General features: G+C 41.1%; 1 protein-coding gene and 1 long non-coding RNA gene across 2 annotated transcripts in view; one reads left to right on the forward strand and one right to left on the reverse strand.

Annotated features, from left to right (window-relative positions):
• The window catches only part of LOC149859329 (uncharacterized), a 19,622-nt gene extending 14,553 nt beyond the window's left edge, over positions 1-5,069 (forward strand). The window contains exons 2-3 of the long non-coding RNA XR_016443628.1: positions 2,128-2,265; positions 2,398-5,069. This is a non-coding gene — a long non-coding RNA (uncharacterized LOC149859329). The remainder of the gene's footprint in view (positions 1-2,127; positions 2,266-2,397) is intronic.
• Positions 4,857-27,463, reverse strand: RCAN3 (regulator of calcineurin 3). Its single transcript, XM_090058350.1, has 5 exons — positions 27,303-27,463; positions 19,973-20,214; positions 10,001-10,174; positions 9,019-9,190; positions 4,857-8,043 (listed from the first exon to the last, which is right to left on the reverse strand). The coding sequence occupies exons 2-5, from the start codon at positions 20,165-20,167 to the stop codon at positions 7,835-7,837; spliced, it is 750 nt and encodes a 249-aa protein (XP_089914476.1). The 5' UTR covers positions 20,168-20,214; positions 27,303-27,463; the 3' UTR covers positions 4,857-7,834.
• Positions 27,464-27,968: the final 505 nt, after the last annotated feature.

Below are 27,968 nucleotides of genomic sequence, written 5' to 3' on the forward strand. Positions count from 1 at the left end.
CAGTGTGTGCATAGGGGCCATAGTACCTGAATCACTGCCTTTACCTGGTGGGCTAAACCGTTCTTCTGTTCTCATCACAAGAAAGTTTTGTGGTATTTGCTTTCCACGTTTTCTTAGGCAGTAAATGGAAGCTGCCAATGGGTGAAGGAGAGAAAGTCCAAGTTATTTTCTTTTCTAAATTTTCTGAACTAGGTATTTAACAATTAACTCGCATTCAAAGCTGGCACACCTACAAAGGAAGCTCCACACACTTTACAGAGCGTATTCAAGGGAAAGCGTTGTTCACTTTTAATGCCCATTCATATAGAGTTGATCTGTTCCTAGACCAGGGGGTCTCAACGTTTTTAGATTCATGGCAACCCTTGGAAAATGCCAGCTCTTCATTTTCACTTGGGGTTTTTTTGACTGCTCTTAGAGCAAATATTCTGTTCTGGAGGTTTTTAAGACCCAGAAAGACCGCAACTACAGATTTCTATTTGATGTCTCTGGGTTAATCTCATGGACCCTGTTTGTAAACTTAACAGTGATACCATTATGTGGCATCCCATGATATCCTGATTGAGAACCAGTGCCCTAGCAACTCAGTTAACACCGAGTCTAACAGAGAATTTTCATCTCTCGATTCCACCGTTTCTAGTTATCAAATGACTGCACTACAAAAAAAGCCAACCGCAGCACTGGACATGCAATGGAAACTATCATAATTCTGTTTGCAAACCTCCTTTTCTATTATCACAAGCAATATCTGATCGGATATTACTGTAAGAGGGATGAGGAAATACCAGTTTTGTACCCATCATAGCTCTTTGTGAATAGTATCACTGCAGTCTGCTTCTCTTTGCCTGTGTGGGTTTTTCAAACAGCAACACTGGGAAAAAAAAGGCTAATTGTGGCTGTGAAGTCATAAAAATTGGCAGGGGAACACACACGACCTGAAATAACTTCACTCTGTTGGAGGCGAGTAGATTTCTGTCTTGTTGTTATTTATTCAGACTTAGAGACATATGTAAGGCCATCTATTGTGCTCTCAGGACCCTGGCCATCTGTTAAGCACAGGCAACAAAAATCATTAAAACCATAACAGCGGCATGTTCTCGCCCAGCCACTTCCAGCACACAGCTGCTAAAGGCTGCAAAACAGGTGAAATCAAATCAAAAGGTCAGAACTAAACTTAAATTCGAACCTGTAGCCAGTGAGCATCCTCCAGACCCCGGGGCTCTGGCTGTGTGCGCATGGTGGGATATTCTGCTCAGGTTGCCTAGGCCTTCAGTTCTTGCCATCCAGTCCCAGCTGTTCCCCACCTGAGGTTAAAACTTGGGGTGGTTCTCACTCAACCTCATGGACTGTTGTACTTTGAGAACACTACTTTTGATACCCTTAAAGAAAAGGGAACCTGAATCTCTACCACTCTCAGGAGCATCTAATTTGCACAAAAAGAATGATGCTACCTGACCTGTCCCAGCTCTCTGGACACAGGGCCCAACAAAAGGCCAAGGACCAGTGAAATGAAGCAGGAAAACCCCATTTTGGTACCTCCAGGCCCACATGAAGAAAGAACCATTGATAGATCATGGTGTGTCCTCAACAAGATGCATTGAGGCACAACCCTTCAATCCTTCAGAAGTTTATCACCTCTCTCCTCCAGCCCCCCACCTCAGTCCAGCCAGACGCAATGATTCCTCAGCCTCCCGTTCCTTTTCAATGTCACCCCGCACCTGTGCAAGTAAATGAGTCCTCAACCCACCTAGTCCGAGAGCTGCTTCTTGCTCCTTTTAATATCTACAGTTGTGCATGTTTTATTTATTTATACAAACATTAAAATAAAGGTATCCAAACCTTTATGAGCCTTTCCCATATATTAACAGTTAGATAGGTTACCCCCAGCACTCCCATATCAGAAGGCTACACTGTCAATAGCATTTATATGTCCCTTAGTACAGTAATCTGAGCCCCACCCCATCTTGAATATGTTCATGCTCTCAGAAGCCTTTTGAGGTTAAGTGCTATTTTTCCCATTTCACCAACACCATACAGAAGCTAAGTGACTTACCAAAGGTCTCTCTGAGTCTGTGATAAAGGCAACGTGAACTGAATGCCCTAATTACTGCACTCTCCTTCCTCCTTTAGCAGCTAAAAAGAGGTTATCCATTCCAGCTGCTGCACATACACAAGAGGTACACTATTGGAGCAACACAATATGGAAACAACGCTGATACTTAATTCTGGAGCTGTCTGATGCAGGGAAACCAGCAATGTCATGCACCTGTGAGTACAAATGTTGATTTTTTTTTTTTTTTTTAAAGAAATTAACTTTATTCATTACAATTTTGAAAAACAAAACATTTGTCAGGAATCCCAAGTTTCCAAACAACACATTCTGCTTTGCTATCTTCACAGAACATTACATGCCATGTTATCAGAGCAATGCCAAGACAGCACGGCCAGGCTGAATGGTTACTTTGAGACCAACAGAAGATGGGGAGCACGTTACTGCATTCTGCCTTACAAATACTGAGAAATACCACATAGCAGGCAGAGCAGACAAATGGTAACGTACACGACAAGACGGTACATACATAAACATCTGCATCTAGGAAAAAGGATTATATTCTCAATTAATGAAGAACATCATTGAATAAATGGTTGCACACCAACATGGAAGCAAGGGAAGGTTCAGACAAACCAAATCATGCAGAAATCAAATGCAAGAGAAACAAGAACGTCAACAGGTCGGCACGGAGAATTGACTACAATCCTTCCTGAAGCTGCGAACTTTCCCATCAAGCAGCAGGAAGCAGGAACCAATTATAACAGAGAGCAGCTCTTCAACTATCGTATTTCCCTTGATTCTCAAGTGCAGTCCTTTTTACTGCAACACTTAGGTGTCAAAATAGATCAGATTCTCTTTATAGTCAATCCAAAGTCAGCATTTAAGCAGACACTTGCATTGCCTCTTACAAAACATATGTAGTCTGTTGCATTAAATGCCAAACAAAAATTAAAAGGGAGTCCCAGGTGTTGAAGAGAAGAAAAGAAGAAAGGTGAATTTATTGCATGAATTATGCAGGTTACTATTAATTAGTTACTGGCAAAGCCGGATGAGAAGTGCATTTCCCATGCTGAGACACTAAAATTCATCTCATCACCGTATCACTCAGTAAGCCTCAACAAGTGTCCATATTTTCTAGCAGTTTCTTTTGCAGGGTGAAGACAGAAACTAAAATTACTTTCAAGTGTGCTCACCCTGTAGATGGCCCAGATTCTCAGCTAACAGTATAGCAACACTACCAGTGGAGCTGTGCTGATTTACACCAGCTAAGGATGTGACTTAATAAGTCTACTCCAACTATGTCTCATTCTCTTAGACTAACTACAGGACGGCAAGAGCTCTCTTTGAAGTTAAGTGGTCAATCTGACTGCTACCAAGAGTAGTTGATATGCTTTAAATCAAGCACTTTATCATTAGCATAATGAAGTCAGCTGCTGCCTCCGCTGTCTAGGAATATGTACCAAGAGTAACCTGAAGTGTTAAAGAGCCCCCCCCATGTTCTGAAAGAAGAGGCCATTTTTCAATTAACTTGGCTCGCTCTCAATTCAGGCATCACACAAGCCACAATGAGGGATAAAATGCTTCAAAGGCTCGAGGTGCTGTAAAATGGAAAATTTGATAGGAATACGTTCCCAGGGTAAAGGTTGAAAGGAGGAAGTGTGCAAGACATTTAGGTCTGTTGGGTTTAAGTTGCTCTTTAATTCTATTTTAGTAACTGGTACTGGGGTACTCAAGAACTTTTGGACAGGAACCTATTTTTTTTTCTATAGATACAAACCCATTTTCAAGACTCCCAATCAAACTTAATAATCCTCTTAACTGATGATCAGAACAGCATTCAAAATACACAGGGTCCAGCTAAGTCTTGGTGAAACACCACCATTGGATAATACTGTACTGGGGAATGAATTTGTCCTAATTTACAGGGCATTTTAGGCTTCCAATGTGAATCCTTCTTAAGCTAGATATACTATACCAAATACACAGAGCATATAGCTTACTAGTAGACCCCCAGGCCAAATGATTGACCTTTACTGGATGTATACTCATGAGCTTAACAAGATAGATTTAGTCCAAGTACGGCAATGTCAACCAATGCCAATGGAAGTATACATTACATACCCAACAGGTGTTTTAGACTCGGTGTAAAAGCATCTTGGCTTGCCTGATAAGATGCACTTTTTCATATCTTCCACCATAATCTCTTTTCTTTCTACAATTATCTTAAGAATAACTTATTTTCCACAATTGCGATGGAAGACATTGAACTTTGACAGTAGACAGAAAGTTACCTTGAATTCTGCTGCAAACAAAAAGTATCGGCCTGCCTGACCAACCCAGCTGAAGAAACAGCGTTTAATTAAAACACCACCACAACAAGGATTTCACATGTTTTCCAAGAGCGTTCTCATCAGCTACAAGGAAATGGGATATTGGCAGAGTTTTCAGTTCTGGGGTAAAAAGATACATCCTCACAGAAAAAGATTTGCCTTATGCTTTAGATAATTTTTTCTGGGTTAAAAATGGGTAAAGGTATGCACTAACAGGTTACTAATACCCCCTGGTAGTTTTATTAAGGAGTTCAGTGCTTTAAAAGCATGACAATTTTGTATTGAATTCAAGGCAATTTTTTGAAGTCAATAAATGTTTTTTCACTCCTCATTTGCTTTCAATCCGGCTAACAGAAAAACCTATCACAACCCAAAACCCTTAAATATGCATAATTGTTAAAATACTAGCAGCTAAAAAAAGACAAAGTTACATATTCCAAGTGGGCACACATCTATTACAGTTAGTGGAAAGTATCTGAATGGCACTGCTTTATTTTTATTTTATGAGTTTTTACACAATGAATCTTTTATGTTGAAACACAAACTGTCATACATTTTATACAAGATACATTCACAACAACATGACTGAATTAGTCTGTTTTATAAAACTGCGTTTCTGAAGTTTTTCCACTTTATCCTACTTATATCAATGTTTACAATGGGGAAGAAACTGAACAATGAACAAAAATGTAACACAACAAAGTCCACAATGAATTCCTGGCATTTTAAAGTGCACAAAAATTGAACTGATGATATTGAAACTGTATGGGTGGACAGGGCACTGTGGAAAAGAAAAGTCAGACTCTGAATGGCTCATCAGCTAGTCACATAATGTATGCCTATGCAGGTAAGACACAAGAAGAAAGATTTTTTCCTTTTTTTTTTTTTAAATCTGTGATTCCTGCCTCCAGAATGAGGACCTGCCTGCAGGATCCCATTTTGCAACCTGAAGCTGATGGCAAGAAAAGATCAAAAGCTGGCACAATACCAAGCTTTTATCTACTGTGCCAACACCAATTCACCACCATTAATTTTTTTTCACTGACAATCAAGTCAAAATACTTTGCAGAGTTCAATAAGCACATTATACAGAGTTAAAAAAAGAAACATATTAAATGATCAGGAAAAGGCCAATTTCAGAGTGATTTACGTACAGAAATCAAATAGGTACCTAAGTAGCTTAGTTTGTTCACAAATAATTTAGCTTTTTTAATACAAAAAAGAAGAATCTGTGTAGACTAAAAAAAGGTTGTTTATAAAAGAGCATAAACTATAGGAGCATGTGCCACTATACTGAGGCATATTTCCTCCTAATGAAATACTTAACGCAAATTCACTAAACCACAGGTGTCCATTTTAAAAGACGCATCCTATCTCCAAAGTCACAGATGTGTTATCATACATACAGGACGCCATGAAAAATACCATGGTTTTAATAAAAAACGTAAATCTGGGTTAAACGGCATAAAAACAGGGTGGGGACTGGCTAAGCCACCCTGACAACTGACTGTCTTTAAAAGAAATATATAAAGGAAGCAAGCTTTAAAACCTCAAGTAAAAACTCATCTTGGACCTCATACTCCTGAACACCATTTAACCGTACACTATATGTAAATACAGAGATCATTAGATTAGACAGTCTCCAGAACAGGGGGGAATATTATAACATTTTTAGAGAAGGCTGGAGATTTAACATTCAATACTTGAAACCATGTTTCACTCTACCTACTCCAATTTTTTTCTGTTTTAACTGTCAGTGCAAACAATCCTAATCAGTGTAACATCATACTACAGCAGCAGCAGCAGCTTTGGAGGCAGATGCTGTCAGAAGTCTACCTCCTAAGTCGTCAGTGGTTCCCATCTGCCTTTTGTTTTTCTAGGAGTAACTAGCAGAACCATAAATGCATATAATTCTGCACAGGTATGTGCCCCTTGTGTCAAATCATACAGGTACCTTTTAAAAAAGAAATATTTGGCATTTCTGAGAAAGATAAATGGAACAGGTTCACAGATGGATCAGTCTGCTCTCATTCATCCCAAAACAGACTACTACCTGTAAAGGAATTTCAGCATACACTGTATATTACACTTACATATACTCAATATATTAGTTGAAGCTGTTGTACTAGTACAAAAGTAGAGGTGCACCAATACATTGGTCCGATATCGAATCGGCACTGATATAAAGAAAATTGAATGCATCAGAAATCAGCCTGATGTGACTGATAATTTGGCGGATAAAAGCCCGTGCATGCAGGCAGCTGCAACACAGCATGTAGGGAGCGAGGAGCACAGTCCGGCAGCTTGAAGAGCTGCATGGAGCTGGTAAGTCTGTTGTAGTGGAAGGGGAGGGGAGAGAGAAGGGCCATGGGGGGCAGATCAAGGCCCTCGCAGTGAGGGAAGAAGTGGGGCTGGGGTAGGTGCTGCACAGCCAGGGCAGGGCAGGGTACAAGACAGAGCCGCAGTTCATCCAGGGGCCGTGGGGGGGGAAGCTCCTGCTGCTGTGCACACCCTGAGAGTGCACAGGGAGCACATGTGCCCCCACACCTGCGCAGGCTGGGCTGCAACTCCAGGCTGGGGCTGTGCTTGGGTTGGGTGGTGGCACTGGGAGGGGGGCTACAGTGAATTTTAGGGTGGCTAGAGCCCCCACCCACATAGCCCCCCTCCCAGTGCTGCTGCCACACACCCCAAGCACAGCCCCACCCAGCCCCCGCTGGGAAGAGCCTGGTGCTGGTGCTGCCCCAGTCCCAGCCTGCAGCTGCAGCCCACCCCACCCCAATTCAGGGGCACATGCCTCCTGTGGCTTCCCCCAGGGTGCGTGCAGTAGAAGGAGACACCCCTCCCCCTCGGACAAGCCGTGGCTCCATCCTGCACCCTGCCCTGGCTAGGTAGCACATACCCCAGCCTGTCCCACTCCTTCCTCACCGCAGTGTCCTTGATCTACTCCCCACCCATGCTTCTTCCATCACAGCAGACTTACCAGCCGCATGCAGCTCTTCAAGCTGCTGGGCTGCATATTGGAAACTGGATCAGTAGTGGCCGATATGCCTCCTTAAAAATCGGCTATTGTATCAGCCCCCAAAATCTCTATCAGTGCACCCCATACAAAAGATAGCCACATTTGATTACTATACAACAAACTATTTTGAAAATAATATACAGATGGTTACTTTAAGATATTGTTTTAGCATTTAGTGCACCATGCTACACAATATCAAGAAAAACCTCCTATTTTGTCACTATTTTAAATTCAGTGGATTTTGCTACATTTGGGGGAGTTAGTCCTTAAAATTAAAGTGCTGTTTGAAATATTGGCATCCAAAATCTTTAACATGAGAGAGAACTACCTACAAGTAAAATCTGCCACTGCCATATATAATGCAGCAATGCAGACATCAATACACATCTTAATTTAGCATCTCATTACAGACACTGCTTATATCACCACAAGATCTTAACGGTGCATGATACCTCCTACCTCTGGTGTACAATCAAATGTTTTAGATTCATTTAGTATTGTCTGAGGTGGTTCTGGGCGCCTTGTCTGCATGATTTTCTGTTTGGGATTTTTCATGTCATCATCTTCTTCTGTTTCACTTTCACAAACATGGACAACTACACTAGGAGTAGACTCTGTTCCTGCATGAAGTTCATATTTCTCCCCTAGAGAATATAATAAAAAAGGATAACGTTATTGCAACAACATCCCCCGGAAAAAAAAGTTCCTAAATAACTTTTACTTAAAACATTATTACTGTGACTATTAACTGAATCATACTAACAACGAGCAATTTAATTCCTTCTCATCTTCAATTTGGTCCACTTCTACAAGTCATTTAACACTTAGCATGACATGGTTTGAAACATACTTCCAGTGTATATGGTACATGGTACTCTTTGAATACTAATAGTACCTATTTACAAATTAGTTGCCATCTGCTCCTCTGAAGCAGGTGCAGCATTAAAGAATGCATAGCTGACCATGTTGTATTTAAATGGTGTAAAAAAACTTGAAATGATACAATTTAACCTGCAAACTTCTTCAGCATCTTCAATAATGTATGAAAGGTGCTTTACAAACTTGAAGCCTCAATTCACAGCTCACAAGGTAAGCAGTGTTATTGCTGTATCCAGTTAACAAGTTAAAAGGTAAATTAGTAGTAGGTCAGAGCATATCATGCCCTGTACTTAAAAAAAAAAAAAAAGGGGAGTTTCCATTTTTAGGGGAGAACAAAGAGAAAAGCTCTTGGAAAGGTCAAATGGAAGATTTGATAGTTTAAATGCATGGTGGCCAGAACTAAATACTGCAGTGACTGGTACCTTACTAATTGGGAAGGGAATTACAACTGAATAAACCTTCCTCCCTTTTCCTGTCTTCTCCCCACACCTTTTTTTTTTTTTTTTTTGTTATGTAAAGTATACATAGATATTTCCATAGCAAAATTGAAGAAACTCAAGAGCATCAAAATCCACTGCTAAACTCTCTCAAATGAACTGGCAATCCAGCAGAAGAGGTAATGAACTATTTTATTTGAACAAGTAACCTTATAGGGACATGGGAGGTATGCACCTGTATGCTACAGTTTTTCTAGTTACACTAGTGATGGTGAACAACAAAATACTAGGTAACAGTCTTACCTGGCCCCAATTTGGAAACAGCACAAAGCAAGTCATAGTTTATAAGAGGAGTGGCATCCTCACTCTGTTTCCATCCAACTGGTGGAGATGCAGGTGGTGATATCAGGAACTGTTTGACAGGTTGTGGTGGGAGGAGATAGGATTTGTCTCCCACTTCGCTGGACATCTGGACCTAAAGAATTAAATTCCACCATGATAACACCACTAACATCAAGTCTCTTCTCTGTTAGATACTCTAGTCCAGACGTGGCAGGAGACAGAAAGCACAGTGGCAGGGAGCAGAAAGCAGAGCAGCAGATGAGGCAAGGGAAAGGAATCAGAATGGCACTTGGGGAGGGTGCAGGGTTAATTTGTGGCATGCCTGCCAAAAAAGGTTGGGACTATAACAGTAGGGGCATTGCCCTGACCATGTAGGATGGTTCTTCATATTATATTTCCAGCATTTTATCCAGCCTAGCTTCAAAAGTTACAACTGACAAAAGTTTATCTCACTTTCTTTAAGACAATACAACAGGATAAGGTCTCTCGTAGTCGCAATGTGTGCTTTTTTCCTCAAATGTCAATATTTTCCCAAACCTCTTTCCATTATTATTTATTTATGGTGACAATGACCTTGGCACCATACATATCACATGCTGAGCCATAATCCAACAGAAAATTCATAAACAGATACAGGATATGCAGAGAAGAGGTTCTGGAATGCATTCAAAGAAAAGGAGTACATTTTGTCTGAGACTAGTGGGGAGCTTTTTGCCACTTAAGAGTGATCCTAGCAGCCAATTATGGATCTGTAGGATTTGCAGCTATGGGGAAAATAAAAGAAAAAAGACCCTGATGCGTGCATGTCCATTAAAGCAGAGAGGACAACACGTGTGATATCAGGGGTCACTTCCAAACTCTACCGGGGATGAGGCCACGGCTCAATACAAAAGAGAGCAGAAAAAAAATAAAATGTGGTCTGTAGGTTTTCTTTTCATCATACCTGTGCAAAATAAAGCTTCAGCTTTTTTCCATTAAAGTCAGTCTCGTGTAGTTCTATCCGCGCTCTTGCCGCTGCCTCTGGATTGCTGAAGTTTATTCTTACTCTTCTGAAGCTTTTAAACAACTGGAATGTAACTTGGTTGTCATAGATTGTGAAAAGTGCTTCAAATCTTTCCTAGAGATGAAATAAAAAGATCCTCTAAATAAACAAAAATGAAGATTTTCATTCAGTGAAAAACAATTTCATTTCGCCCCCCCCCCCCTCCCCGAGTAATTTTCTTTAAAAAATAAACCATTTCCTTGACTGTGTAGTTTTATTAACGATTAGATTATAGATTTGTATAGGGTGGTTTGGATAGACATGGTTCTGCCTCAGGTAGATGACTGGATACACGACCCCTCCCAGCCATACTTCTCTAGGATTCCTCCAGAACTGGAAAATGCTATTGGTCCCTGACATCCCGCTTAAGTGAATGTAGTGTCATACAGCCTTATCTTACTGCCTCTTCTCTGCTTTTCAATTTAACACTTCAGTAAACAAAGGGATACAGAGCTCAATGTAGTGCCATCCAGTGACAATCATCCAAAACTGCAGAGCTGAAAAAATATTTGCACTTGGTAAGCATCTTTCTCTTGAGGATCTCTGAACTGCTACACAAAAGTAATAATCCCATTTTGCAGTTGGGATGCTAATACAGAGCAATTTAGTTGTTTTTCAAAACTCTCAACAAGACTCAGTGAGATTAGTCAGGAACAGAAACAATTTGTCCTTAACTCTTGGTCACAGTATTTTCCATTGACACGACCATATTGCCAAGCAGAACAAAATTAATTAAATTAACGTTTTGTAGAGTATCTGAATCCTGTCTTACATAATGTCTTATTTGATAAGGCTTTACAAAGAATGGCATTGTGAAAACAAATTTGTTACCGCTCTAATCCTCCAATGTGCAAGAATCCAGTTCTGTACACATTTTAGATACAAATACAATAAATAAATGTTACAAAAAGCATTTTTTTCCAGGATTAAACATGGTCTTTTTGTTCTTTGTAGGCTGCAGCATTAGAATGATAAGACAAGCCTTTTATCAACTGTGCTGTAATGTTTGGCAATTTTATTAAAGTAGTTGGAGCTCTGGATGGGCCCTTCAGCTGCTGAGTAAGGAAAGTAAACTGAGAGAAATGACTTCTGCATTAATGATATATTGTCAGGACCCTTCCCAAGGATTTGTTGATGCATTGGCTACAAAACACCACATCTTCAACACACAAATCCTAGGTCTTTGTGGAAATAATCCAAAAGACAGGAAACTACCTACACATTTTCATCTTTGCTAAATACCATCATTTATGCACAGTTCTTTCATGAGGCAAGATGTCCAAAAAGAATTGCCCAGTGTTCTACACCAATGTACACCCTCAAAATCTCAGTTAAATCAAAACTCTTTGTTGGTCTTTTCCACTTGTTTAATTTTACACAACTACGGTGAAGTTATGATCCCAGTGGATTTAATTTGGGACTTGGGGGTGGAATAAAATTCAGATCTGGGCTCTTTTCCTAATATTACCAATTAATCACCAAGGTTGTGTCTACAGAAGACTGACTGCACAGCTGTTACTGAACAGTCATTTGGTACTTGCATACCCAAGCATTAAATGACTGCGCTGTAACGGGCATTAATGCGCAGCAGCATCCCTGAACGGTTTCTTGGTGGTGCTGACTCTGCAGTAACTCGTTGCTACTGTGCAGTAGCATCACGTCATGCTTCATGCTGTGCGGTCGTAACGAGCCACTGCGCAGTCAACATCTTATGTAAACGCAGCCTAAGTCACCTTGGGAAAGTTAATTCTAGGAACACCACAGTTAAGTCATGTCCTATTTTTTTTAAACTTCCTTCTGTTGAATTTAACACCCATGATTAAACTCTTTCAGTTACAGAGTAAAAATTCTGAAGAGACATACGTTCTTTTGCACATTAACCTTTTCTGTAAGTATATAATTTATGCCTTGCTTTTTAAAGCTGAAATAAAATAGTTCACTAAGTAATCAACTATGTAGTGACTGCAATACATTTGGGTGGAATTAACACAGCACAATTGGAAAGAAACACAGAAAGGAAAATGTCACCCACACCAAAAAATTGGTAAGAGGACTAGGGCAGGAGTAGTACCTGAAAGTACAATTTTAAAACAAGAGTTTAATATCTATGAATAGCTTCTAACCTATGCTTCCATCAATAAGATGGAAATAATAATCATTATTCACCTATGTAAAGTGCGTTGAAAAGCAATAAAACAACATTTAATATATTTATATTTTTATCCACCTGTGCAAAATGTGTGCGCACATATAATACCGTGCATAGTGTTTATTTACAGTTGTAACCACTAAAACGTAAGGAGGAAAGCTTGTTATATTTTAATCTGGATATAGTCTGCTAGTGGAGTTTAGACTCCAGGTGTGTCAATATAGCACCTTGCACAAGTACCAAACAAACTAGAAAAGTTGTAATGAAAAAAAAATAAAAAAGATGGATGGGATAAACCCTAAAAGTCTCACCAAAACAGTCAATTTTTAGATGTACTTTCAATATGTGCACACAGCATGTTTTCCATTTTATTCATAAGAGTCTGCTGTGCATCCACCCTTTAAAAAAAAATGCAGGCAGAAGTAAAGCAAGCCATTGAAATGTATGTCCAGAGGCTGACAAAGCAGAATTTCATAAAACAGATAAAAGCCAAATAGTACATCAAAGCAGCTCTGTTCTTCCAGGCATTAAGAATAAGCCTGCATAATAAGTTTTCCATTTATAGACATAACACACAATTCTGACCTGTTCTAAACTGATGTCTTAGGTACCATAATTAATCAGCTTAAATGAGCTTGCTGACAGGCCAATTGATATGGCTCACAAACTATACTTGGAGAGAGAGAGAAATGCAATCCTATAATATACTAGCTGAAAAGAAAGCCTTGTGATTTTATATAAGAATTCCAGTTGCATTCTGAAAGCACACTTGACCAATACATCACAAGACAATCTCACATGGTAGCAAGTATCCAAGTGTCATTAGCTCCAGAGCTAGCATGTCTTCATACACTAACCTCATGTACCAGATAAGGCAATGAAATACTTGCATGGAAAGAGTGAAATGTGTATGGTGACAAATCACACAGATGTGCGTGAAACGAGTCAGAAAGTCCCTATCTTCTGGGGCATTACACACACACACACATACACTTTTTAGCATTATCCTTAATTGGTCTTTTACTCCATTATGAAAAGGTAGAAGTAGTACTGAAACTAGTGGTGTATCTACAATCTTGTGTGAACATGCATGCATGAGTTAGAAACAGAGAAGGAAGGTAATATTTTAAAAGGCACTCCTGTAGAAATAGAAATATTTTGATATTGGTCCAATTCAAAAGACACAAGATTACAATCTCTCTCTCAATCAGCTTGCAAATCACTAATACACTAATAACAATGCATTTCTGCCCACTGATGACTTGTATATAATTATATTTGTAAATCACTGAATTTATTGTTAGCAGAAATTAATGGCAACAGATAGCTAGAAATTAGCTTTTCCAGGGACCTGCACAGTCTGATCCAGGATTCTGAAAAGGGGGGGGGGGGGGGTGTTTCAAATGGTGTGGCACATTGTCATATATAACAACACATTTTCCTCCAATTAAACAGAAACTAGGAGTTTTATTAGTATGCTAGGGGTCTAATATTACATTATTCAGTTTAAGATCAAAACAAAAACAAATATAAATGTATTGAAATGTGCACTAACTAGCTGAATTATATACAACTTACATAACAAATTAGGCAAAAATAGTCAGAAGATATTGTTTCATTAGTCCTGCAGTCTTTATAGTTAAACGTACATTTCTTATTCAGATTTGTAAAACAAAATCTGGTCTTCTTGGGTGCCTTCAGCACTTCACTGTCAGTCATTTCTACATCTGGAGTTAATACTATCACACCCGAGTTAAGGATTTTAGCTAGAAACAACTGGCAGGACTAGGAAATAGAACAGAGACATCACCAGGAATGGGTAACAAATAGCAAAATTGCAGAAGAACAGATGGTTTGAATAGTAGAACATCAAGACCATTAAAAAGGAGAGAGGCTCATCGAGTGAAGAGAGATTAGCAGTTATAGGGTAGATTATAATAAGCCATGAAGTCAATCGACTCTCTTAGTACTGCCTGAATAGAAGTGCCACTGCTAGTGCCAGTCAGTAGGCAGTCTGGGTAAAGCAAGAATCAAAAGGGGTATGCAAGTGTACACTACACCCCCACCTCCTCCTGATCTGCCCCTGGACCTTGCTCAACTGGGCAACTGTATGCAACAATATGAAGGCAGTGACACCTAATGAACTGGGTGGTGGTCGCTCCAAGAGAAGGGAAAAGAAAAATGTAAGCACTGCCTCTGAAAGACTCAGACTTTTTTGGCACATTTTCTCTTACAGCCACAGGAATGTGATTATAGCAGGCTGCTAGAGGAATAGCTCTTGTTATATAACATCCCCTCCCTTATCCAGTACAGATCCATAAGCTGCTTTAAAAATTATGTATACACATCTGATTTATGATTCATTGCCAGTCTACCTGTTTTTGGTTCTTGGCTTCTGGTTGCTTCGATAGTACAAATTTTTATAAATGTTTATAGTTCATGCTGTAATGTTGATTTTAAATGCATTAAGCAGTGATAAAGTAGATGGAAACAACAGAAAAGAATAAAAGTGGCTTTCAGAGGGGCTGCATCATCCCTTCACTTACTTTCTGCAGTAGGGTCTTAAGAACTCTCCCCACTATATTTGCCCTTGTTAGGGTCAATGAGGCAAGGAAATACTATTGTGTGGATGCCTGAGGCTACCCAATGCCCAAAATAGAAACATTTGTAATGTTGTTAACCCCCTACAGAGCTCCTGGCATTAGCACCAAGGATCTCCAAGGTCGGTAGCTGTAATATATTGTAATTGAGAAAGGGCAATTAAAATTGGATTGCAAAAGGGGCTTAGAGATAAGAAACAGCAGCTAGCGATAAAAGAAAAATGTAAAGCATGCAGAGAGGCAAAAAACTAATTCAATATCAAGCTCACTCTGGCTGACCTCGTATGTAAATGATTTTTGAAATGCCAGTTTCATAAGTTACAACATTTTCACACGGTGTAAAATGAAACACACAGAGGCAGCAAATGCTGTAAAAATAAAGTAAACAAATCTGGAATAATACGAGTTGATAAGGCTTATAGGATAAAGGCTCAGGCAGCTACTGGAGATATGATAATGAGGATTAAAGGGAACAAAACAAATCATCACATTGTCGATATCCTATAGTGATGGCCACTGGGTAGGTCCTTGTAGCTACTGCAGTATCCGCAGGGAACACAGCGCACTGCACCAGGAGGAATAATTGTAAGATGCTTCACTAGAATGCAAAATGACTTCCATGCAAGGCACATGCCAGCCTATAGTATTTAATGGCATCTGCACAAGCAGCAGTTAAGAACAAATATCGTCCATCAGCAAGGAGTAAAAAACAACTCTTCTTTGCCTTCTAACAACAATTACCCTGGACCACCACTGTATCCAAAGAATGATTCACAGAAAAACAGGCAGCAGGGCGCAGCCAATGTCCAGATTTTCTAGAAACCCAGGGTGTCAGCCATTACAGAGCAGGCACAACGTAGCTCAACTTTTCCTGCAGGTTGGCAGAATGATGAGGTATGTTTGCCACTATAACTAATATTGGTGAGGCCAAGGAGCAAAGGACTTTTGGGGTGTACAGGGTGAAATTCCCACCCCCTGAAGTTGCTCTTTAATGTTGGGGGGGGGGGGCGGGACAAGCAGTGGGGGGGAACGGATAGTCCCTCCGTTCAAGGAACTCTTTGATGGCTTCATATTTTGCCAGTGAATAAGCTCTGCTGAGTACAGAAAAAAGGGGCTAGCTTCCTATTTTTCTATCTGAATTCGCTCTTCTTGGTTTAAGGACACACCAAATCCATTTCCAAAAAAGGAAATTTAAGTTATCCTCCTGTCTTTTGGCACACTCACATTCCCAGAAAGAGTTTTAAAAATGCTTTTACAAACTATTTCCCTTAACACAGGGAGAAATGCAGAGCAAGAAAACCCAAGATGTATTCCTTTAGAAGTAATGGTCTTGAAGGAAAAAAAAAAATACTTGGAAGGCACTGGGATCAAAAGCAAGCAGACACTTGCCACTGAAAGGACGCTATGGTTTGCTTGGTCATTATAGACAGGAATAAGATTGCACCTAACTTGCACAGAGTGAATATGAAGAATGAGTTGGTGTCCGTTCATCTGTCTGTTCTAGTCCGGTTAAGGAAATCATTCCTGAAAGCTGTTAGCATGAGCCACATGCACACAATCATCTCACCTCAGCGTGGATGAGCCCTTAACAATTACAGTGCTAATGGACAGATAATAATAATAATAATAATGTGGTTTAGTACTTACAAAAATATATTAAGGGAACTAACTTAATTATTGTTTTTATTCAGGACATAGCTTTGAAGATTGGTTCCTCTGAAAAGTTACTTTAAACACAGACCACCTGTAGCTTATCTGAAGTGCAAAAGAAGTCACATTATTTCATAAATTGATAGTGAACATTAACTAACAGAACTTCTACCCATGGGCCCACAGTCTTTCAGGATTCTTCTTCTTTTTCAGTGTCCTTTAAAGAATAAAAGAATAAGGGATAAAATCATCCTCATCTCACGGGCTAAATATAGTTTACTATGAGTTATAAAAAAGATGCCAAAAACGCCAGTGTAATATTTTAATAGGCAACAGTACTGTTGCTAAAAGTGATCTCTCTAAGCAACTCAGCCTAAAATTAGAGCTAGAATATTTGCTGTGTTTCTATTTGGGGACAGAAGCCCATGCTGAGTACACATGCCTACACTGCACTGTCTGGGCTAGCAGAAAAACCTTTCCAGCAAACTGTTTTGATGGTAAAAAGATGATATGCAGGAAAATCCTTCAGAAGCACTGTAAGACCTTCCTATTGGAGCAAACATTTAACAAAGAAAGCTGGGATATTGTCTGCGGAGGGGGGGGCTAGATTCTGTTTTATGTTGCTACTCTAGTCGCCTTAAGTTTTTTATCGTTTTTGTTTGTCCTATTTGATCTCCTGTTTTATAAATGGCTTGGTTCTCTTAGTATAAGCTGCTTTAAACCTTCATTGGGAAGAGTGCCGTATAAATCAAATAAATAAAACTGCTCTAAAAAATGTTTTCTTTCTGTAGAATTTTTTCACTTTTTATGAAAAACAAATGTGTGAAAACTGAAGCTGAGTTTTGGCCTCAGAACAAATATTTCAATCACATATCAAAAAAATTTTGATTCAGAGATGACAGGCTACTGGGACTTGTGGTTTGACTGCCTCAAACCCATTCCTGTCTCTGGCCCAGCATGTGCCCCTCCCAGACTGCATCTTCTGTGATGCACTGCCCCTCTCCAGGGGTAGAGACCTGGGCGCATCAAGGTAGATATACACCAACAAGGGAGCACAGCCTATGGAGGAAAAGGGGAACACAAGGCTCCCAAACTACATTTCCCATGATGGATCACAACAGCATTTCCAAAGCAAGTTATTTTGGTTTTGATTTTCTGGCAAAAAGTCAATTTTCTGCAGGGGAAAAAAGCCATCTTCCAAGTATCTTTAAATAAACATTTATCATTACTGAGACGGTTAGAATCCTTCACTGCAGCTCCAACCCTGATCAGCCACAGAAATAAATAGATACAGGGACAGAAGTAGCAGTCTCACTACCAGGACCTTTAAAAACTTATCCCTATTCCAAACGTGACTTGTTGTACGGCTTTGATCAACTTCCACATCAATATCTATGCCTCAGTCTTCCTAACTAAGAAATGGGGATAATGCTGACTACCTACTTTGGGGGTGTTGTATTTCTAACACTATGTGACACCCTGCCACACTTCTCTCGTTCCTTGGAGTCTCAGAGCAGCAGACTCCTACGCCTGAAGAAGGGTGATTGCACCCAAAAGCTTGCAAAGAACTCCTCCCCCCCGCAATTACTCAGTTGGTCTAATAAAAGATATCATACCTACTCAAAGAACCTTGCCTGCATATATATTAAAGTAATTGAGTTTTACCTGTAATATCTTATGGACACAGATGTTTTTGAAGAATGAACCTCTGGGATGTATATCTTTTTTATCCGAATTTTAGATTTGTGGACAGACCTGGCATCACCTACCTCATAACATAGACATACTACATAGTTTCCAGTGACCCAATATGGCCAAGAGCCAGGAAAAGAGAGGATATGTACTTGAGTCATTATATTACTTTACTTTTAATAAATAAAAATAATTTGTATACAGAAGAAGCTATTAAAAATTCTTCACTTTGTGTTTTTTTTTCAAATAAAAATGCAGATGTAATTGATTTTCCATTCTCAGGGCTTATGAAATCTGCCAGTATCTCAGTGTTTGATATAAATAAATAGGATGTTTTGGCAGAAGTGTAACAGGTTAAAATCAGAATTTTAATTCTTTTAGAAATGTATCTAAGCTGCCCTTGTACGAAACTATCATTAAAGTACATCCACTCACACGCAAAGCCTATTTGTTCGTTGTTTGCCACAATGAAAAAGCTACTAATGAATTTTATTTTATTTTTTAAAGAAAAACCCCTATTTATTACGGGAAAGTAAACAACCAAGCAGATTTTTTCAAGACATCCCTAATCACCTTAATTTATAGTGCCAATGAAGTATCATGAGCCAGATACAACAGCCCTTAACTCTGGAAAGGAAAGTAATACTGTTATATGCTGCATTCAGATCATATACTGTTAAGCTGTTGCTCCACAGATCCTCACCTCAGGAATTGGAAATTGTAGGTGTCTAAGGAGAGCTACTGGCAGAGCACTCTCAATGCTGATGTCCTACACTGAGAAACACTCTCTGTATGAGATCTGCCCAGCTTCAGACCCCACTGCAACAAGTGCATTTTGGCAGAAGTTTCCTTATAACGACAGAGAGAAGAGAAGACAAAAGGTATGAGAAAGAAGAAGGAGGGAAAGAAGGAAGAGTGAGTTTAAACAGCCAAAACCTAGGGTGACAAGACTAATATCTGATTTGATGACTTTGATAGTTATCTGTTGTACCTAGTAGCTGTGGCAGTGGGACTCCTGTGTCTTCAGCAGACTTTCATTGGCTTTCTTTGTTATGAATGCTACTTTAGGAATGCAGTTTGCTGTCCCTCAGCTTAATTTTAAGGGGCACCACTTAGCACCCCTGCTTTCCAGAACAACATTTCCCAGCTGACACCGTCACCTTTCCTCAGGCAACATACAGAATTTGGAAGAGAATTAGAGGCTTTGTAAATGTTGTTGTAAAACAAAATTGGAAGGAAGTTATAAGATCAAACTCTCCTCCCTTATATGAATCACCCACAAATAATCCATAATTTTTTGGGGGGGCATTTGTTTTGTTTTTTTAACTCATACTTCCTGACAGCCAATGAAAACAAAAAATAACTACAAATCTGATTAATAAAAATGTTAGTGGTTCAGAAAAAGACTTGCTCTGAAGCAAAAACTGCAAACCACTTCGAAAAATACCATTGATTATTGAGATCAGCCAATGACTATTGAGAACAAATACCACAGTATTTAACAATGGTTTTCATCCCAGAGTTAAATATTAAATCCTGCTCAGAAGAGTAGCACACAGACGTACTGTGAAAAGTGTCACAGCCACACTACCACTCTGCATGCCAGCGATTTACTCTTACCTGCTACCTGGTAGCAGCACCAATTCCAATTTGGTTGTACTGGCAAACGTTTTCATTTTTTCCCCATTAAATCAAGTAGTATCACTCGGCAAATCTACACAAGGCACACTCCCAGCTAGAACAATATTCACATAACTCATTATACTTCACAAGTACCCTTACCTTCTCCCCTTGTGCCTCAAACACAGCTTCATGCACGCTGCAGGCAAACAATGAGGTAGGCAAGTCACTTAAATCCATCATCTCTTCCAAATCATCTTCGTTTTCACCAAAGATCATCTCTTCTTCCTCTTCCTGATCACTGCTGTAAAGGTCTGACTGGCCGTCGCTCCAGGACTTCATAGCGTCTCTTAGCATTGTCTGCCAAAAGCAACTCTTTATGTTCCAGGGTTTCCAGCAGGAATCTGTTCAGAGAGGAAACAGTCAAATTATTTGCCAATAACTCATATTTTCCTGCTACACTTTTCTTTGAGATGAATACTTTTATATAGGAAAAGAAATCAATTTGAAAATTGCCTCTTGTCCACAGTACAGCATATCATCTCATTTTTGTAGACCTTAGATTCACCTGTCTGAACTCTGAAAAGGAAGGAGAGAAACTATCTGGTTAGATAAACAGAAACTAATGTACTTCATTCTGACAAAAATTATGCACTAGGAAACTGTTCAGGCTGTAAGAAATTGCTATCCAAGAGCAAAGTTTTATGAACATTCAAAGCAATTTACATAAACTTAAGCTTCAAAAACTTCTCAGGCATGTATCATTTCAATTTTGTAAAAGTGAGCACAGATACACAGTATGATTAGGCAATTTCCCCAAGGTCCCTGCAAATCAATGGCAGAAATATGAACAGACTCAGAATTTAAATTCTTGACTCCATGGCCCCTTGTTCTAGACAACAGCATCTTCTACAAAAAGCACTGCATGAATAGAAGAAATGCTCCGAGTTTTAAAAGCTGCCGGCACAGAATAATACATACTGCCTTAAGTGTGGGGATGACAATAAAATGCGACACAAACAGGATATCATGTAGAATAAGAGTGACGCTGCAAAGGACTGCACTTGATATAACATTTTGCCAAGTGTTGCTCATAAAGGGCAATACTTGCAGTTATAAAGAGAGAAGTGGAGGAAGTTATCACATCATCATATAGATCACATATTAATATACAAGAGGCATACAACTTTGCAAACCATTTGACGATTTGTTTTGGGGTTTTAAATTTGTGTAAAAAATTGGAAAGGTTGGTAGACAACGTTTGCCATCAGCAATTATTTGGTTTGAAATTTTAATTGCTCAACTTATTCCTTTGAAGCAGTCAGTTAAAAGTGCCATTAACTGTAACCAATATGGGGAAAAATAGTCTACACTTTCTCATGTGGATATATTTAAAATCAGTAATATAATTAATAAGAATTAACCACCTGAAGTTCCTTGTATTTTTGGGAAAAATGATTTCTGGAAATAAGGAAAAATGTATCTGGTATCCACAGTTATTTTTCCACGTATTTCTAACATCCTCCATCACAGCAGCACTTAAGTTCTATGCTCATCCCCTCCCTACACTTGTAAATAAACACCGACTTTTTCAAATACACAAATGCACAATCACAATTTACATTAAAGACCTTATATAAATAACCCTGTCTACACATACAAGTTAATACTTGGAATGAAAACAGAAAAGGTAAATTGATGGTGAGCATCAGGGGATAGACAGTAAGCTTGTGTGAAGCCTCGGTCGCCAATTCAATTTGGAGGAGATTCTGTCCGATTTGGCAGCCGAATCTCAAGACATATTAATTTCTCTTGGAGAGATTTGATGATTCGGTCAGACACAGCTTTATATGTTTTTTCTACGTACCTCAAAGTACCAGGCAGCTCGAGAACACCAAGATGGTGGGGTGGACCGAGCACACATTTGTGTGCTCCCCAGTGGACCCAGAAGTGGACCAGAAGTACTTCCAGTCCACTTTTGGGTCTGCCGCAGAGTGCGTGGGGGACCCCCTGCCCCCCTGGCTCGGCAAAACTGGTGCCTCCTACATCTGGGGGGATAACTGGAGTCTCCCCACAGCCAATCATTGAGTTGGGGGGTGGGGGGGGGGGGTCCCCCAGATACTCAGCAGTGGACCTGCCCCTGCGCTCTGTGGGAAGCTCCATCTACCCCACCATCTCAGCATTCAAGAGCCACGCCTGGTACCTCGAGGTATGTAGAAAAAAAACATATAAAGCTGTGTCTATGGCTGAATCACTGATTCTCCAAATCAGACTTGAATCTTCAGATTCAGCTGGATCGAATCGGGACAGTGATCCAAATCAGCAAATCGAATCGCTGTCCCCTGAATCAGGCTGAATCTGAATCAAATACAGCCCGCTTCACACACCCCTAACAGACAGTGCCACATGCACTGGTATACAGTTAGAAACGCTGAGTTATGCAGAGCTTTAAAAAAGGTCAAGGAATTTTAACTTGATACAGAAGAAAAGGAAGGCAGGAAAGATGGTTGGGGGAAGGCAAAGAGGATGAAAAAGAAAGATGAAGTCATTACTAGAACTTACGCCCTGCCTTCAAAGCCCTTCTCTTCTCCATTTTTCGTGCCATTAAAGAGCAGTACGGAAACCACCAACACAAGGGTAATATGGAACAGTCCTTCATAACATGGGTCCTCACCCCCCCGATCATCAGGCCAGATCTGACTTGCAAAGGTGGGCTTGCAAGGCTTCCCACGAGTCCAAAGCTTTGATTGCCAGGGAGCAGTGACAGCATTAATTGCTGCTTCACTGCTGCCAAATTTCCAGATCTGTGGGGAGCTCAGCAGGCACGACCCTGAACATTAGACCTGGCACGTGGGGTTGGGGCAGTGTGGAGTCATACTGACAGCTGCAGGGCCCAATCCTGGTGCATGGGGGTCAGACCATGGTGCCAAACCATGTCAAAAGGTTGAGAGCACCACTGCTTTACTCCATGGATTGTCAAGACCAGTCTATTACAGCTCCTTCAAAGTTGTTTTCCTCTGGTGTGGCATTTAAGGAGCTCTAATCTGCAGTCACCGCTGTTTTTGGTGCTGGGAAAGGAGATGGAGTATTCCAAGTTTTGCTATGTAATAAGGACATTGTGCACAGGCATGTTTGCCCAGCATACGGATGTGTCACACTGGGAGGAGACGTGCACACAGGCATGGGACTAAGCAATAGGGAGCAGGTACGCTCGCTCAGCATATGGGTATATCACACTGGGAAGACACATGTACAGAGAAGCATGAGACTGGGCAATAAAAGATGTGGAGCCTACTCCTGTTTATGTTAAATCTCACTGTGCTTCTTTAAGCAAGTAACTTTAAGGATGTGCCTCAGGTTGTTATTCTGAAAATTAGGCTTTGGAAAGAATTTCTGTAAGTCCCTTCAAATTAAAATACATTGCCTACATTTCCAATCCTTGCAGGATTTTTTTTACTTTTACAAATCTTTATTTTAATAAGTTTTTTAAGGAAGTCAACATTCAAGAAAAATAAACTGTTTTGACAAATAAACTGCATCTACCTAAGAACAAAGATACCAGTAAAGCAAGCCAAAAAACACACAAAAAACCCCCCACATGGTAAAATACAGCCTACAGAAAATGACAAGGTGTATTTAAGAAGAAAAAAAAAATCATACTCCCCACACACAAAGAACAAACTATTCAGAATTAAGCCAAATGCCAAATTTCCAACACAAAAAGTTGGGGTTTGGTAACCAAAATAATGGCTAGCCCTCCACAACACTGAAGTTATCAAGTGCTTTAATAAATTGTATAGCCAACACAGAGTAACTCAAGTTAGGCACACTGTCACTAGGATACATAACATCATTTAAAAACAATCAACACTATCTAAACAATGTAAGTAGAGACTGCAAGCAACAGACTACCATGCCATCCAATTTAAAAACAGTATAGTATGTGACAATGTACAGTAATATGGCTCAAAATAGTATGAAGTAGTTCGGCTAATATACAATGCAGACAGAGATAAAAAGTAGTGTATCAGACACAGATGCAAGTAGCAAAGAGAGGCTGAAAGTCATAGTGACCTTGCATGGTGCCTAAACTGGTTTGACAGAGTTTGGTAATACTGTATAATAAGCAACCTTGAAATGGGTCCATGGTTTTATGCAAGACCATTTAGCATTGCACATCTTCAAACACTTCATTTTCACTACTGCTGCAAGGCAGGTGATCATCATCCACCCTTTGCAGATGGGAACACATGCACATGCATACTAAAACAAAGCGTCCAAGGGCTCAGCCAGCATCGGAGCCGAGAGGGGAGCCCTGGTGCTCCTGGTTTGCAGATCTGTGCTCAGTCCACTGTAATGACAATCCCAATATTTTCAATATTCTAGCTACACGTATAGCATAAGGGCCCTTACAGAGGGGCAAAGGCTATTTTTGGCTGAACAATATGAGGCGTTATGAACTGCATTCATGCTAGACAGGTAAACATTTCTGCCTAAAAAAGAGGCTGTTATCTAGAACCAAACTTCCTAGGCAGTTTCCAATTCTGCTACTTGCTGAACTGAAATGCCACCTTGTTACTTAACTTTGATTGTCCTCATTCCCAGAACTACAATGTGAAGTTATTCCTTACTTACCTTTGTAAAACATTTTAAGATCCTCAATGGCAGATACTATAATGCAAAGCCCTGATTCCTGGAGAAGCAAACAAACCGCCCCCTATATGCTCAGCCTTGGCACACTGCAAGCAATCCCACAGGCTTCAAATACAGAAGAACTTCAACATGTTGCAAACAGACTGGAGCAATAACAGCCACCAATTATTATAAAACTTTACCTGATTTGTGACATGACAGCTTGGCTCTGCAAAATGCTATGGAAGAAGTACAATGGGGGAGGGAAGGGATGAAGGATGGTAGCAATTACTCATCTTATTGCCATGACGCCTAACTTTTTCTCTTAACCAGTGATGAAAAATGGTTACCCGAGATATGTTTTTGTTCCTTTATGGTATAAAAAAGGCAGCATGAGTAAGCAATGGAGGCATGCGTGACTTTCCCTTCAGCTTCTGCAAGCTGAACCAAGATTTAGCGCAATCCTAGCCAAAGATGAGCTTTAATAGATCTTTTCTTTGTGGTTAGATGAACCAAGAAGCAAGCTCCTAACAGCAACATTTACAGCACTGCATAACTTACACTGAAACAAACACTCCTTGCAAATGTAAAATAAACCTGAAAGGCTGTGGTGAAGTAGCTCACAGACGCATCTGTCGCTACTATTTTGTGGAAAAGCACAATGTACTCTCAATTCTAACGTCAAAACAGAGCTACAATTCCAGCGTTTAGTTTTTAGAGGGTGCCTGTTTCTGAAAAATTTCCCAAAAAAGTATAAAATAAATAAAATTTAAAAAAAAAATCAGTACTTGATCACCATTCTGGCTTTGCAGTAACCATTACATTTTACTACCAGAAAATTTCAAACCTGTGGAGTGCTCCACTAAATTTAGAATGGGACTGACAAATAAAAATGATGCATACATTTTACTTAAGAAATATCACTACACATGATATCCAGGAAAAGTTACATGTTAAGCTTGTAACAGAGGTATTATGTAAGGTCTTTTAAAGATATTAGTAAAAACAGGAAAGAGGAGCACAGTCTAGTGGTCTGAGCCCTAGACCGGGCTCAGCAGAGCTCTCTCCTGCACTCCGCCTCACATCACGATTTGAAGCAAATCACAATCTTTATCTACATGAGGGTTTTGCAATCGTCATCTAGATCAACATCAAATAGCAATTATTATGCTTCAATGGGCTTTAACATCCAAATGAAACAATTAGTCTAGAAATGCAGAAACAAAGAAATCCATTTTGTGCATGACACATAACCAGGCAATTACTTTCTTTGCTAACATGTTGCTTGAGCATGTGCTCACTGTCTCTATCCTCCTCAGTCACGTTTAGATCCCTAAGTGGCCTGATGTGCTCTGAGACAGCATAACGACATGGATCCTGCAAAGCATCCGCCTTAGTCACTTCAACGCTCCAACCTCTTACTAATTTCTTTACTCTGTTGAAATATAGTATTCTGTTTAACACTTAAACACCTTGGAAATACCAAAAAAAAGTTGCTTTTTTCCCCAAGCTTCAGACCATTATGAGATGCTGCATCACACTGTCAGCTATGAGGATTTGGAGAGATCCTCATACTTTTGCTCTTGCACCAGGGCTAGAATCGACAGGAGGCCACCGGTGTTTTTACTGTTGCATTGTCTAGGCCAGCAGTTCCCAACCTTTGGCACTTTACATCCTACCAACCCACTTTGTCAAAAAACCCTGGTCCCACCATGATAAAAACAAAACCCTGCTTTTGCACTGTTCGAGATATCTGTTGAGTCATCTACCTGAAGTGCAAACAACTTTGATTTTTCTCAATCAGGCAATGAGCTGAAGTCCCACCTACACGATCTTCGTGTCCCAGCAGCTGAGAAACCCTGGTCTAGACTGACTTTAAGTACTGGGAACCAACTGTGAGGAACACCACTACCAACTCGCTGGCATACAGCTAAATAGGTCTATTTATATCTCCTTTCAGGGATAGTGGAATAATCCAAAATTTCCCCAAAATCTTTAGCGTTTAACTCACCACATCTGTTTACAAACAACCCTGGATTTCAATGAGCGGACTCACCCGAGTAAACCGAAAGGTGTTTACGTGCCTTGCAATATGCTAACACCCACATCACCCACATTTAGCTAACAAGATATGGGGCATCAAGAAGGGGTGGGCACGCAACAGGGCAGGCGGACGGCTGCCCCTGTGAAACGACTAATTACTAATCAAAGGGATGTGCTAGTGTAATCAATGGGGTGTGTGCAGGGATAAACTCTCAAGAAATGACTACTTTGTAATCGATGGGAAGGGGTAAATCCTTGGGAAACGACTAATTTGTTATCGATGGGATGCACGCAGGGGATAGTCCTCACGAAGGGACTAGTGTAATCCATGGAGTGTGCGCAGGGGTAAATGCTCAAGAAACGGCTAATTTGTAATTCATGGGATGGTGTGCAGGAGTAAAGGGGTAAATGTTCAAGTAACAACTGATCTGTAAGCAACAGGATGCGTGCAGGGGAAACGGGAGCAAGTCCTCAGGAAATGACTACTTTGCACTGTATGGGATGCGCGCAGGGGAAGGGGTACATCCCCAGGAAACGAGCAATTCGCACTCCAAGCGATGCGCGCAGGGGCGAGCCCTCAGGGGCGGGCTGGTGTAAGCGATGGGATGCGCGCAGGGCGAAGGGGTAAATCCTCAGGGAAGCACACGTGCAGCCGCCGGGGGTCGCGGAGGCCGGAGGACGCGCACAAGCCCCTGCCCGAGGCCGCGTCGCGGGACGGGGCGAGGCGGCGGGTTAGGGACATGGGCTCGGGCAGGGGGACACGCCGGTGGGGGCCCCCGGCAGACACACGTCGCACCCCATCCCCGGCAGCACTCACCGTGCCCGGCCGCGGCGCAGGCCCGTCCCGTCCCGGAGCCGGCAGCGATGACAGCTGCTGAGGGAGCCGCCGCCGCCGCCCCTCCCCCGCCGGCTCTCCCGGGGGAGGAGGGGAGGGGATGCGCGCGGCTCCGCGCACCGCGTCGCCAGGGGAGGGGAGGGACCCGGATGAGGGGCTGCGCGCATGCGCCCCGCCTGGGCGAGCTCCGCCCAGCGGAGGGCGGAGGGGGCGGTGCCAGGAGGGCGTCCGCACGTGTGATGCCCTGGCTCAGCTTCCAGGGGTCATGTGTGGCCTGCGCGCGCCCCGCACACGCACACGAACACGCACGCGGTGCAGCAGGCACAGGAAAACAGAACAAAGAGTGTCAGGAGCGAGAGAGGCTGCCTAGGCTGTGCGTGCAGGAGAACTTTTCCTCCCCTCCCCCCCATTTAATAAATACCCACCCAAAGACTCCATCGGGGGGGTTTCAACCCGGAAGCTTGCTAAGAAAACGTTTTTCCAATTACTGAAGTGGCTCTAATAGAAGATATCAGACCCACCCCCAAACCCCCGTTGCCCCGACGAGCCTTTCAAAGAGCGGGAGGCTTGGCCCCACGGAAGTGGGGGGCACGTTGCTCTGGCACGTCTCAAGCCGCGGAGCCCCTCCGCTGCGGGCACGGTGTTGTC

The sequence above is a fragment of the Crocodylus siamensis genome, chromosome 7 (assembly GCF_052110815.1).
Source record: "Crocodylus siamensis isolate JL-2025a chromosome 7, ASM5211081v1, whole genome shotgun sequence".
NCBI classification, from domain to species: domain Eukaryota; kingdom Metazoa; phylum Chordata; order Crocodylia; family Crocodylidae; genus Crocodylus; species Crocodylus siamensis.

Excerpts from the sequence above, each read along its gene's own strand:
- RCAN3 (XM_090058350.1), bottom strand. The coding sequence starts at position 20,167 with ATGCTAAGAGACGCTATGAAGTCCTGGAGCGACGGCCAGTCAGACCTT. Across the intron at positions 10,175-19,972 it reads TTGAGGCACAAGGGGAGAAG|GAAAGATTTGAAGCACTTTT; the intron begins GTAAGGGTACTT and ends TTTCATCTCTAG. Across the intron at positions 8,044-9,018 it reads TGTTTCCAAATTGGGGCCAG|GGGAGAAATATGAACTTCAT; the intron begins GTAAGACTGTTA and ends TATATTCTCTAG.